Source organism: Aythya ferina (genome assembly GCF_964211825.1).
Source record: "Aythya ferina genome assembly, chromosome: 4".
Classification (NCBI taxonomy): domain Eukaryota; kingdom Metazoa; phylum Chordata; class Aves; order Anseriformes; family Anatidae; genus Aythya; species Aythya ferina.
The window spans coordinates 30,885,553-30,898,865 of NC_140300.1; the positions used below are offsets into that span (position 1 = coordinate 30,885,553).

At 43.9% G+C, this 13,313-nt stretch overlaps 1 protein-coding gene across 1 annotated transcript in view; it reads right to left on the minus strand.

Annotated features, from left to right (window-relative positions):
* Nucleotides 1-2,328: 2,328 nt before the first annotated feature.
* The window catches only part of ANTXR2 (ANTXR cell adhesion molecule 2), a 111,180-nt gene continuing 100,195 nt past the window's right edge, over nucleotides 2,329-13,313 (minus strand). Inside the window, exon 17 of the mRNA XM_084516554.1 lies at nucleotides 2,329-4,183. Within this exon, the coding sequence (XP_084372680.1) occupies nucleotides 4,145-4,183 (39 nt within the window). The 3' untranslated portion in view covers nucleotides 2,329-4,144. The remainder of the gene's footprint in view (nucleotides 4,184-13,313) is intronic.

The window sequence follows — 13,313 nt, forward strand, 5'->3', positions numbered from 1 at the left end:
ATGGAGACCCAGTTTTGTTTTAACAGCTTGCCTGTGAATAACACTCCTAGACATGTAGGATTACCAGGGAATCTAGCACGAAGACAGTGAAACCAACTTTCCATTTTCCTAACATTTCAGATTTTTTCCTATTGCCTGATACAGCATCTGAAACAGGTTTCAATATAGCTGGTGGCATCTATGGGAGAATCTATTTGGATGTTCTCACTGCCTGGAATTGGCACTTCCCACCCCCCCAATAGCTGTGCCTCGTGTTGTACACCCGTGGTATGTTTTCTTTGTGAGCAAGGTGCGTGCCATTTACAGAGCTGATCCCGAGGCAGCACTTCTCAGCGATAACAAAACAAGTGAATGTCCAGTGCCTGTGATGTACAAGGCATCTGCAGGTGGGTGAAATAATGTACCATTTGTTAGAAAACCCATTCTGATTGTCATCTCTCAAGCTGTTTTTTTGTTTTTGTTTTTGTTTTTTTAATTGCAATGGAACATGATTGATTATTTATTTATTTATTTTAAGAGTTATTATTTTCTTTGCTTGTTAATCTTCATGTTTGCTTGTTAATCTTCATGTTTACAACATAAAGCAGCCAAGCGTGCTGTTTTGCAAGGTAGAGTGTGTGTTTTGTACCCCGTTCTCTCTAGAGGAGACCAAGCCAGGATGTCCCGAGTACTGGTGAGAGGAAGCAAACGGGAGCGCGGCACGTAGGGAACGCACGGGCATCTCCAAAGCCTGCCTTGGAACGGCAGCCTTACGGACTGGTTGCTGGGGCCACCCGATAGGAATGGGAACAAGGAGCTCATGTTCCTGGAAAACCACGTTCCTTCCTGGGAAGGGATGCTCTGAATATGCGTTCTTTCTCCCCAAATTTTCTAACACCTCAAGTCTCCCAAACCAGTTTAACACAGGTGTGAAGGGTCACACCACCCACCCGCTGCCCGTAGTTGCTGTCCATGTATATTTTGAGGGTCACCTTGACATAAAAATAGGATACTGGAGTAACAGTCGGCATCTTCTTGAAGCATTGTTTATGCGTACTTCTAAGGAGACGGTTTTCTGGATTACCCATGCTAATTTATCTTTTCAAGACGCTATTAGGTTTGGTTAGGCAGGCTCAAATAGACAGAAAAGCCATTATCAGGACACAGTCTTTTTGTAAGGAGATACCCAAGGTGTGAAACAGTACAAGGGACGCACTGCATTAAACCTACCAATTACGTTTTTCTCAAGCATTTTAAGCTATCGTGCCAGATAAGTCTTACTTTGTGTCAGTTTGAATCAGTGGATTTTAAACCATTATTACCCTGTGCCTCTTGCCCCCACCCCAGATTATTTGTGACAGATATTCTGCACTGTATAATAATGAAACTCTAAGGGTATCATTTCCAGCTAAATGGAAAGTGTAACATAGTGTAATATCATGCCAATTAGAAGGGAAAATCATTGTAGATACCTGAAATACGTTTTTGCTTGGTATCAGCCATTCTGTGAAAAATTGCACATTCCACAGTTTCTAATGAATATGGATAGACAACTATAGAGGACAAAAGACTGTGAGTGGATTTACATTTCTGTGGCTCTGTTTGTTACAAATATTCTCTGAGAGACAACAGATACATGTGAGGAAAAAATCCTCTTCATCTGCATGTTTCCCTGTTATGCAACACAGTGCTCAAAATGCAAGCTGAAAATTCCAGAGTTAACTCAAAGGAAGCGTAGCATTTACATTAAAAATGGAGGAAAAATGAGTAAAAGTGAGCAAGGTGTTCATAACTTTGTCTGATGAGATCAGTGTTTCTGCCTGGACTGCTACAGCATTGTGAGGAATGATATGGAACACCTCGTGTCCTAGCAAACCTACTTAGTTTGGGTTCTCCACCTCAAGTTTGGCTGGAGGAGACACAGAGGTTTTAGTCGGTAGCTTGATTGAAACCAAGGACTTGTTGATGGGTGGGCTTCATGGGTAAAATCAGCTTCTGTTACCCCACTGTGCTAGACCATCCCCAACCAATGGCCATCGGTACCAGAGCTGCAGCTGCCCTAGGTGCAGTAGCGGTGAGCCATCTCTGCGGGTGCTTCATCGCTCTGCTTCCATCACTGATGCTGCATGCTGTACGTACCGGTGTCTGAGGCGTCTTAAATGCTTGTGGGACAGGCAGCAGCCCCCGCGTTGGGCTGCCACTGGCTTTCTGGCATGCCGCGCAATGCCGCAAGATGGTCTGTCTGCTGCAGCTGGGGCCAGGGGTGGCTGTGCAGCTGGCAAAGTGGAGGTGTAATTTGTGGAGAGGACGCGGGACTAGGGGGGAGAAGAAGAAGAAATGATCGCAAACTTAGGTAATTGTTTTATTCATAGCATAATGTGCACACATGGCTGTTGATGATGAGGCTACCAGTGACATAAATAAACTCAAGCAAAAGATGTAAGCGAGTGGATACATGTGTAGGCTTCTTTGGGCGGTGCCACGAACTTGGACATCGACCAACAGAATTATTTATGTCCCTTGCAATTTCAGTGAAGAGCACAAAGGAGATAATTAGACCAGGATGCATCGCATTGCTCTTTCCATCTTGCACACATTCATGCCCACCAAATGTGATATGTTCGCCTTTTCCCCTCAAACGTGATGGTTGTTGAACTTATTTTTAGTGTCATTTGATAAGCCTCCCTGCTCGCAGAGAGACATCCCACTGACCCAGCCACTGGTCATTGTCTATACCATTTCCCATCAAAGCAGGCGCGCTTTGTCAGGTTTCGACTCGAATATCCATTTTGCATCTGAAGTACAGTATCGAAAGTGACTGGATCATTTGAGCCTTTTTCTTCAGCTGCTCCCTCCTTCCTCCCCCACAGTGTTTCCGCTCACGCTAACATAATTTGGCATCGTCGACGTGACACGACACTGGTTTTTCTAAAAAATTATAATACATACATTGTCAATGTTTTGTGATGGCCGGCGCTCCTGTAAATTTAATTTCTAAATTGATGGAAGGAGGTCTTTTTCCACTGCTGAATCTCAACCAATGCTCGGTGCCCCCTTGAAAACCGAGTAATGCACATACAGTAATAGGTCATTCAATGTCAAAAGGCATAAAAAAGATGAGCAAAATCTTCACAGGCTGCTGCTTGCTGTTGCCTTTAATTATATTAATTAAACTTTGAAATTCTCATGCAAAGAGAGTTGCTGGCTTGTGACGCTGAAGAGCCCTTGGAGATTCGGGGGGAGAAAAACCCTGAGATACCAGCTTAGTGGCTACTGCTTTTTTAATTTTTAAAAAAATAATACATAAGCCTACTACTGCTAGGTATGTTTATAGATGATGATGTTTTATGCGCTACTGAACTTCGAATGCAGGAAGGGGAAAAAAAACACCAGCCACAGTGTCAAGGTCTTGAAGCATCAGTCCCTCCAACTCCGCTCAAGATCTCTGGTTACAGGCTGTCTTCCCGTGGAATAACGCTCTATTAATTTTCTTCCTGTCCCGGGTGCATAATGAAAGAAAGGTGTCTTCAAAAACTAAAGGGCAAAGTCTTGCTTGCTACCAATACCTTGAGGCATCCTGTCTACATTTTGTCATGCGTGTGCACTTTTCAGTGTTAGAATGACAAGATTTCCAGTCAGAAGGTTCCCGTAAGGCACAATGCGATGGGAGACTCGGAAGGGTTTTGTGATCTGACATCGCTGTAAGGCAGTGAACTCTTGCGTTTGCTTAGCCTGGTGGGAAGCTTTATCCTCCGCCTTTGGCAAGCAGTCCCTATTTACATAACACGTGCCATCCTCGCATCTGAGAAACTGCATCTCTGCTAAAAGCACATTATGTCCTGAGAATCTGTAGTCCTTAAAAAAATAACAAAAGTAAAAAAAACCATTATTATCTTTGGTTGTCTGTATTCTCCCTTTGTGTTCTACGAAAGCAGAGGCATGCAAGTCAATGCTGCTTGTCACTGTCGCAAGTCATGGAGCGGGAGTGCACGGTGGTGAAACATAAGAGCTTGGCACAGCAATGCTGGCTCCTGGAAGGGGGGAATGCAGAAACCTTCTGAGTTGAGGCTTCATCCAAGAAACACGGGGCAGTGCTCAGTTCTCTCTGCTTGGTCGAAAAGTGGCAATGTGGCTGTATTTCCTCCTTGTATCCTCTTCTCCTCCTCTACTGAGATTGAACTCGGGTGAAGTTAATACATCGGCCCTGGAGGGAAAAAGAGAGAAGCTGTTATTGGTGGGTGAAGTAATGAATGCAACCAAGACTTTCAAATGCTGAATATTACATGCTGTAGGAAGGCTGTAATTTAAATTCAGATGTTTGTGAAGATAACATACCCATGAAAACCATTTTAAGAATTAATGGAAATTACCCAGAGTAAGTGTACTACATTTGACTTAGAAATTTAGGTTGTTAGGTAAGCAGTGATGACACAGAAGACACACTTTGAATGCTCTGAGGTCTTCTCTGAGGATAATTTACCGATCTGAAATTCTCAGAAACTTCTGGGAGCAAAATAAAACCTAGCTAAACACACAGTAAAGGGAGATCATAGTGAAGACAGATTCTCACTCCACCGAGCCAAATCCTCACGCAGCACAGTGCAGATAAACGTGACTTGGTTAGCGGAGCAGCTGCTGACTTGCACTTGTGTTTTATTAGCAGTAACCCCAGCTCTGCACCTCCAAGGTGTCTTCTGATGAGCTTAACATTGCTGTGCACCAGTTCTCATGGTGTCATACCTCAGTAAATACCCTTCTCCTGTAAGTGGGTCCTTACGGGTGACAGCTTTTGGTGTAGCTGGATGTGAGTCAAATCCCATAGCGAAGCTCATAACCCCTTTTTACTGATTTGAGAAGCACTGAAAAAATGCCCATTTGCAGAACTTAGTTCAAGACCCGTGCTCCGCACTGATCATTGGTTTCTGAACTCAGGAGTGCTTTCAGCAGAACAGCTCCTGACTTGGGCAGCCCTTCTGGGCACCGCACCTTTTCTTTCCATGATGGACAAGGACAGCCTGTATTGGTCGCGCCTTTGGCCGGGGCATCTCCACGCAGAGCAAGTCATTCTCCGAGGCACGTGCAAGTATTATGCACTGCCTGAAGGAGCACGCGGGAGGATTAGCAAAGACCTACTGAATGTTTTGTCATTAATTTGTCAATAATTACAAAGTCTCTCATTGGGGTAGGCTGCACAGCACCGAGTCAGGCATTGGTGGTCAGTAAGGAGCGTGGGAGGTGGCTTGCCCAGCCGAGGCACCGCTCCTTGCTCGCACCTCCATGGTGCCGCTCGCTGCAGGAGCTGGGTGCCCACTTCACACAGGGGTCCTGAACCAGTGCTCCCCTTCTGCCAGCCTGCTGCACCTCTCTGCTGTGGGGGACATTTGCAAAGGCACGCGGGTGTGCAGGTGTGCACGGAGGTGAGAGGGATCTTACTTGGAAGTCTCCTCAGCTAATTGATGGTGGTGGTTTTTCATTTTTGTGAAAATTAGGAGAATAGGAAAAAAGCTGGGGATATTTTTTTTTCTCTGTTCCTTTCATTTCCTACTTGATGACTTTCAGTAAACTGTGGTGCCTATGAGACAGCTTCTAAGGGACCTTTAAAAGATGATGCCGATCAAACTCTGCTAGTTTTGCAGTATGGAGCCATGCTTATTTCTTGAATCCTATTTAATGATGCATATTTTGGGGGAAAATTACTACTTTCTTTTTAAACACAGGAGATTATGGCATAATCAAACAAAATTAGGCCTGAATTTCATACTACTTCATGTATTTATTTTGAGCTAGATGTTTTATTGGTACCAGCGGAGGACAATTACACACAAGTGCAGTTTGGTATTAATCAGGTCTCAGTTGGCACCTGCCCTCGACTGGTATGGAGGGGGCAGCGTTTTCTAGATGGACTGCAGGACTGAATGCACAGTGCAGGACAGGACAAGGATTTTTTTTTCCTAATGCCCTTCTAATAATTCTACTTCCTATCAACTGCATGATAAATACAGAAGTGGTGAGTAGTTAGGCTGGGTAATTGTGGTAACTTCTAGCTGCTACCATCTGGATTATAAATGCAGAAGAGAAGCAAAGAGATAAACCCGGAGCACTGAGAGATTCCATTAAAGGCAAAGTAAAAAGGCATGGTGCATCTTTATGGGCCTTTACATTTATCTTTTTCAAATTAAGCATATCAAAATGAATTCTGCGGTAGAAGCAAAGTATTTTTGGAGGATAAAATCCACAAATGCTTTGCAACTCAAGCACTTCTGACAACAAAGCGAACATTAAATATACACTGACAACAAGGACTTTTCTTCTGAGTTGATACCATAATGCAAAAGCAAGACACTTCAGAACATCTTTAGAAACCAGGTAATGGGGGAGTTGCAGTATTTCTCCCATACTGTAAATTAACATTGCAATTTACCTGTCAGTGCAAACGTTCTGCTTTCATTTGTAGCTTTCCCACAGTTCTTTGAACATAGTTACCAGTGCATGACTTTATTTCAATTTGGGGCAAATGATTTGAGGATTAATCATTTTGGTTTTGCATTTATCTTTTGATTAGAAGGCATTTGAGTGGCTCAACACTTTACCTGAGGTCTGCAATCATCACTGAAGGAAAAATACGTTTTTCGAGGCCTGGCTGCGTGACGTGGTTAAGTGCAGTGTGTTAAGAGGAGCTGGGTGGTTTTCCAGTTCATTAAAATGGCATTCATGAACTATATAGCAAATACCACTAATAGGGCATTAAATTAGCCCTTTAATTCCAGGGAATTAAAGAACCACGTAAAGAAAAACAGGGAGAACTTGTACCTTGCAGTCTTGTTACCAACGCTCTCTTGTACACACATGTTCCCTGCCAGCCTCTAGTCAGGGTTACAAGGATTTGGAAGAAGCTCTTGTCATGTGTGTTTGTTTTTTTAACCAAAGGTTGAGTCACTGCCAGTCTGAACCCACCTGTAGGCATTGTTAGTATGTTTGATGTATGATCAGATTGTTCTTACGTGTGTGAGTGTCCGTTCTAGCAGCCTGGACTACTCTCTTACTTAAGGGGACTGGAGGATGAGGAATTTCTAATGAAAGCAAGGCCTCCTGTTTAAGATGTCATTTTTTTGTACATAAATGTGATGCTCGCAGAAGACAGAGCTGAAATCAGGATGTTGGGAAACATGCTGAAAGCGCTAATTAATGAGAAGGTCAGGACCACTGTAGTGTCATTAACGGAACAGCAAATATTGCATGCCAGTATAGCAGAGAACAGCTTTTGCGTTTAGGTAATGGGATGTGACAAGGTGCGTGGCTTCACAGTACCTACACATGAAATGCATTAAAAACTAGCATTCAAGCCAATGTAAAGGGCTTTGAGCTCTCATCACACATGCAATTTAACACACTAACTTGCACAATTACCATATATACCTTTAATATTATCTTAGCAAAAATAGAAAGATGTGTTATCAGTAAGCCTTTTTCTTGCTCTCAGCTTGCCACAGTTTGATTCATGTCCATATTTATTTCCATTAAATGCTGGCCTAGAGACTGTTTTCTTTCAGGAGGGACAGAAAAGATCCCTAAATAGAAAATAAGCAATTGGCATTACTGCTCCTCACTTACTTCCTTCCCATCATCTCTATCCCCAGCCTCCTTACTGGAGGAGTCATGGGGGAGAAAGGAGGAGAAGAAAAAAAAGAAAAGGAAACTGGTCAGCCAGACTCTTAATCATGTAACCCATCTCAAGGGCAGATCTCGAGACCTGCATACTCTACAAATCTGGCCTGGAGATTCGCCCCAAGCAAAGCCCCTGGTGCTGTGTTATTCTTTGAGATGTGGTGGAATGTGGCAAGCAGAGGAAGGTATTTAGTTCTGATTGAGCCGCTCTCAATTATAGATGAGCAAACTGATGAAGATAAAAGACTAATGTTTAACTCTGTTAAGGATTCATCACTCTAAGCCTGTAGGTTTTCATCAACTGCAAATCAGGGTGCATGTGATATAACCAGCATCGCTGTCTTTGTGCAAGTTGGTTTGAGGAAAAAGATTCATACTCGTGGAAGGTGTTTCTCTAATCAAATTCAGAACTCCCTATGTAGTGGTATCTATTTCAGCTTTTAGAAACAGAATATTGAATTTCTATTCTGTTTAATCTGAACTTTACAAAAAGGACTATTTATATCACTAGAAGTGCTATTTACTAAACAGTAGATTTATCTGTCTATTTTTGGCCTTCGGAATTAAAACATGTTTGTTCTATGTAACTAATAAAACCTGTGAATTACCATCCTAGCATTAGCATGGTCAGACAGTTTGGTGACTTAATGTTACACTCATGTCCCCGTACTCAATTAAACAATCAATACAACCAATTTGAATTCAGATGTATCATGCCTTGTAAATCACTGGATCATAAACCTTAACAATACCAACATGTCGTCAGTATAAAATTGAACTAAATTAGTATTTTAGGGCTACAGTAATTAAAAAATGAGTTATGCAAGCATTCTGTGATCTTTGTATGGAATATGGGGGTTATATTAATGCACCAGATTCAGCAGAAAAGAAAACCCTTAAGTATGAAATGCTTGAAGATGCACTGCAGGATCCACAGGAGAAGAATATGGTAAGTATTTTAGTTGAAAAATAGAGAAAAATCTACAGCAAAGGTTTTTATATAAGAAGGAATATTTTTATGTTACGCTGAAGTAATTTATTACATTGTTGATTATCTTATAGAATTTAACTTACTGAGCAACCAGGATAAATTAAAGGCCTTGCAGGGCACCCAATATTAAAGGAAGGGGATGCTCCTAGTGCACTGCAGGAAAGATCCTCATGTGGCAGTGAAAAAAAAAAGTCCAAGAGGCGTCTGCTGAAATGGCTGTGCTTCCTCCAGCTCTGTGACCTGCGAGCCTGTACAGCCCTGCTGGAGCAGTGCACTCAGCATTTGGAGGAGGATGCCTTTTGGACTGCGCTGTGCTACAAGCCTGGAACTCATCTGTTGATGTTGGCTAGATAGGTATGAGAAGCACTTTAATTTGTATGTGTGCATGTGTGAGCAAACATACGCTGCTTTCCAACCATCTGTAACCCAACACTGGGCTCTTTGGTGGAGGAAGTTGAGGAAACTTTACAGGCTCCTCTGGAGCTGCGCCCACTTCCCGCACTGCCAGGGCTGGCCCTCCATGTTCCCAGTGCTCAGTGGATATTCACAGCTTAGCTCCTGGGTAATCTACAGAGACAAAGGGGCTCTGCTTTCCTCCTGCATTTTTTCAAACTGAGCTGCAGAGTTTCTGCATTTTCAGTTTCATCCTGCGAAGATGTTCACCCGTAAATCTTTGTCCTGGTCAAACATTTAAGAGTCCATTGGGCTTGGGTTTTGTTTTGTTTTTCCTCCCTTCAAGTACCACAGACAGAAGAAACAATGCTCAGCAAAAAGTGTTCTGGGATGTGCAGGGGTGAGAGCGAGAGGCGATGCTCTCCTGGAAGCGATAAATGGCAAGGTCTAACAGTAGACTTGAAATGAGCAATGGTATGATGGCTGCCGTCACCGAAGCTGTGTGCACTGTATTTGTTCAGGCTGATGTGGAATTCTCTTAATGAGGTCGCAGGCTGGCAAAGCTCTTGACCCTTCCTTTCCCCCATTTCACTGTACTGCCTAGGAAGGCACTGCAGGGTGGGCCTGGGCTGGGGGGCAGCTGGATGGCCACTCCACAAATGCCCAATAGATTGGGCAGAGTTTTGTTGCTTTGAGTCATGCCAGAGTGTATTTTTTTCTATTATTAAGTTCCATCTGGAGTGCACAGAGCTTTTTGAGAAGCATCTTTTTTAGTATATGACATATGCAAAGGAGAGACAAATGCACAGATATGGATGTACGGGCTCTTCTCTTTGTATCTGAAACGTGTACTGCGTTTGCCAAAACAGTAACAGCAGTCCTCATACTCCTACCACTAAGGCTGAAATTCAGCAAAAAAATGTTCTTCTGTTTTCCGGCGTGCTCTGACTTTGGTACTCGCATAAGACATGCTAATCATTGCTTTCTGAAACGACTTTTCCAAAATGAGTCATTATTTAATGGGCAGGTAACAAGTGCTTTAAGTTTGACGGTTTGCTCCCTTTGGTAATTGCTTGCAAGGATGCGATTAAAGGAAGTCAGGATCTCCAGATAAAACCTCGAACCCAGTGTCAACTGCTCAGTGCTATAACAAGGTCCCAGTGAGGTGTGGGGTCTCCTTGGAGGCTATGGGTCATTCACCACCGACACCCTCCAAATGCTACTCAGCTGGCAGGCTTGGATTACCTGAGAACTGTAAGCAGTTTGACACGAAAACTTGAATTGTAGAATCATAGAGAGATTAAGGTTGGAAAAGACCTCCAGTCCAGCCGTCCCCCTACCACTAATATTACCCCCTAAACCATAAGGGGAACAGAAGGGACAGAATGTTCTCAGTTCAGCATAAGACATGAAATCATTTGCTAAGCACTGAGATAGCTGGCTGCTCTGGGTAGTCATAGGGATTAAGGGGTAGCTCCTAACATACTGTCGCTCAGATCTCTGGCTCTTATTTTTTGGTGGTGTTGGTGTGTGTGTGGCTTCGCTTGCAGCATTCTTCTGTAACTGAGAAAGAGCATGTGAAGCAGTCTGTGAAATCAGGGAGGCTGGAGATGGGACGTTTACGATATCCATCCACCCAGCCTGTGCCGTGTACATTGTCACCTGTGCATCATCCTTGCTTGTGACGTGTTTCTGTAGCATGCTGAGTAACTGCATATATGTAGGTAAAGGTTCCCTGTGCACTGCTGAATTGTTCAGCATCCGACTTACGACTGGTAACAACTGCATTTTCTGAAGTGGCACTTAAACCATCTTTTGTCCAGAACAGATGTCTTTTGTACTGCCCTCTATAATACACGCTTTCATAAAAGATTGGCTCCTTTTGGACTTGGAGGATCAAGATCCTACAATGTCTGCCAGTACAGTGTCTCAGCAGAGGCTGAGCATCGTGTGCTTCTTTCTTAGCACGGCTGAAGGGTCTCCATAAAGAGCACATACCCTTTGGGGAGTTGTCTTTTATGTGGCACACGTGAGCTCTGTGCCCTCCAGCACCGTTGTTCAGCGCTTGCAGAGCCGCAAGGAAGGAGAGGGTTTTAGAATAATGGCACTCCTGAGAGGAGTATTTAGCGATGTTGTATATGTTGGCCCTGTCTTCACAGCACTGTCAGGGCATCTTTCTGCCCTGTGAGCCCAGGTTTGTCGCTCCTCACAAAGCTGTCTCGCAACAGCTCTCTGCTACAGCCTGCTGAGGCTGTAGATGCCAGTAGGGCCCTCAGGCGAGAACCTGGTTTACCTGATTCTACGTCCGCGTCCTCCTAAGCTTTGTTTCCCTGTGGTGTGCCTCCCTAGAGGAGTCAAAGTTGCAAGTGTGAGGTTCTCCCCTGTAGTTTTTCAGTAAAGAACTGGACTGCATAAGCCTTTTCTTCTTTGCAGTAATACAAGTGAACAGGCAATTTCCTGCTTTCCAAACCTCTTTGGAATCATTAACTCCCTTACTGGGTTAATAAATAAACTCCTACCTGTGCTCCTGGCCTGCAGGCTTGTACGGAGTGGTGACAATAAAAGGGTATTTTAAAGGAACAAAACCGGTGGGGATTCAAAGTAGGTGCTAAGATGACACCACTGGCAACACCTTCCTCCCAGTCTAGCAGCAGGAGCCGCGTGGCAGAGGGGATTTCCTTACTGGAGAAGTCCCGCTGCCTGCCCTCGGCACAGCCCAGTACCGGAGGGGCACACAGACAGCAGCTCGTGCTGACAAACCTGTGCTGGGTTCGTGCGCCAAACCCACCGCGCTACAGCCTTTGGAAACGGACCTGGCTGATCATGTCTCCCCACAGCCAGCTAAAGCAGTGTTAACTACAGCTCATGTCACCTTGCCCCCATCTCCTGGGCATTAAAATTCTACTGGCATTAACATTCGTGTGCTTCTTTACTAGCTCCCCCGCTCGGATGTATTTCACTGCTATAACCGTTATCACATTACACTCACCTCATAAATATCCATTGACAAGCTGGAGCATACAACTGAAGTTAAGTTTATATATATATATCTTTTTTTTTAAAAGATGGCTGACTTATATGTTTACTTTGGAGAGCGCTTGCTAACCCACCCATGTCCCATGCAGCCCTAAGCAGCATTCAGAGACCTATGCTGGTGTCTCTGTTTCTTGTGTGCTTGCTCTTTGTCCCTGACAATCAGGAAATCCCTGGTCCCAGAGATCTGGGAAGCTCAGAACATGGCAGGAATTTGCTGACAGAAACCTGTATGCTCTGTTGCCAGGCTCTTAGTCCTAAAACCTCATCTCTGCAGATGTGCATCGCTATCAGCATGTTTATTTTATATATTTTGCTTAAATAAAGCAAAACCACTTGAAGTTGTTATCTTCCTGTCCTTGCACATGTTGGATTATTACCCACAGAAGACAACCCACACCACGGCGCAGGGGCTGTGTGCTCACTGACTGCCGTCCTGACACAGCGCCGTTCGGCAGCCGCACGCATTGGAAGTGCCGAAGTCCCAGTCGGCAGCAGCAAAGCACGCTGTGGTGATGCATATTTAGCACCTGGGAAAAGATGACTCGTGGTGCTATACACAGCTGGAAGTATCATTTTGTTCACAGAATAAATCAGCAGTGCATCTCTTTGAGGAACTGGCATTATTACTGCAGAAAATATTATTACTGATATAGACATCAGGAGCATTTCTAGGGCTGCCCAAGTTGTCTTTCTCCCCAAAATTACTTAGCCTATTGCTGAAATGTCACTGACCCAGATGAGGTAAGCTCTGATCCCTAGCAGCAACACTGGGTATGCTCAAAATCTACCTAAAAGAGCAACCGCGTAAGAAGAAACAAAGTACAGGCAAATAGTGCTACATATTTTTAACCTTAGGAGGACTTTTTTTACACTGTCATATTTCTTCAGCAACTTGAGATAAGTGGAATGTCATATAAGTTGTTTATTATTCTTGTATTTATGTAATGTAGCCTCCTTAGCATGTGTGCATGCACCTCACGATCTTTCCAAGCAATCTGGCAGTCATGTAGGTCAGTTTTCAGAAGACACATATCTGAATTTCAAGAACAGTTGTTTCAGGATGAGAACTGGCAGCATCTGACTGCTTTGAGGAGAATGTGCCAGCACAGGTTACAGATACCTCAGTAGCTGAGTCCGACATCAGACCCAGCTCTCATCCCTGGGGCTTGCTTTAGGTGAGGGCGACTAAAATGAGAGCCAAGTGCAGAAAAGGAGGACAACACGAATTTCTTTTAAAACGTAGTTCCCT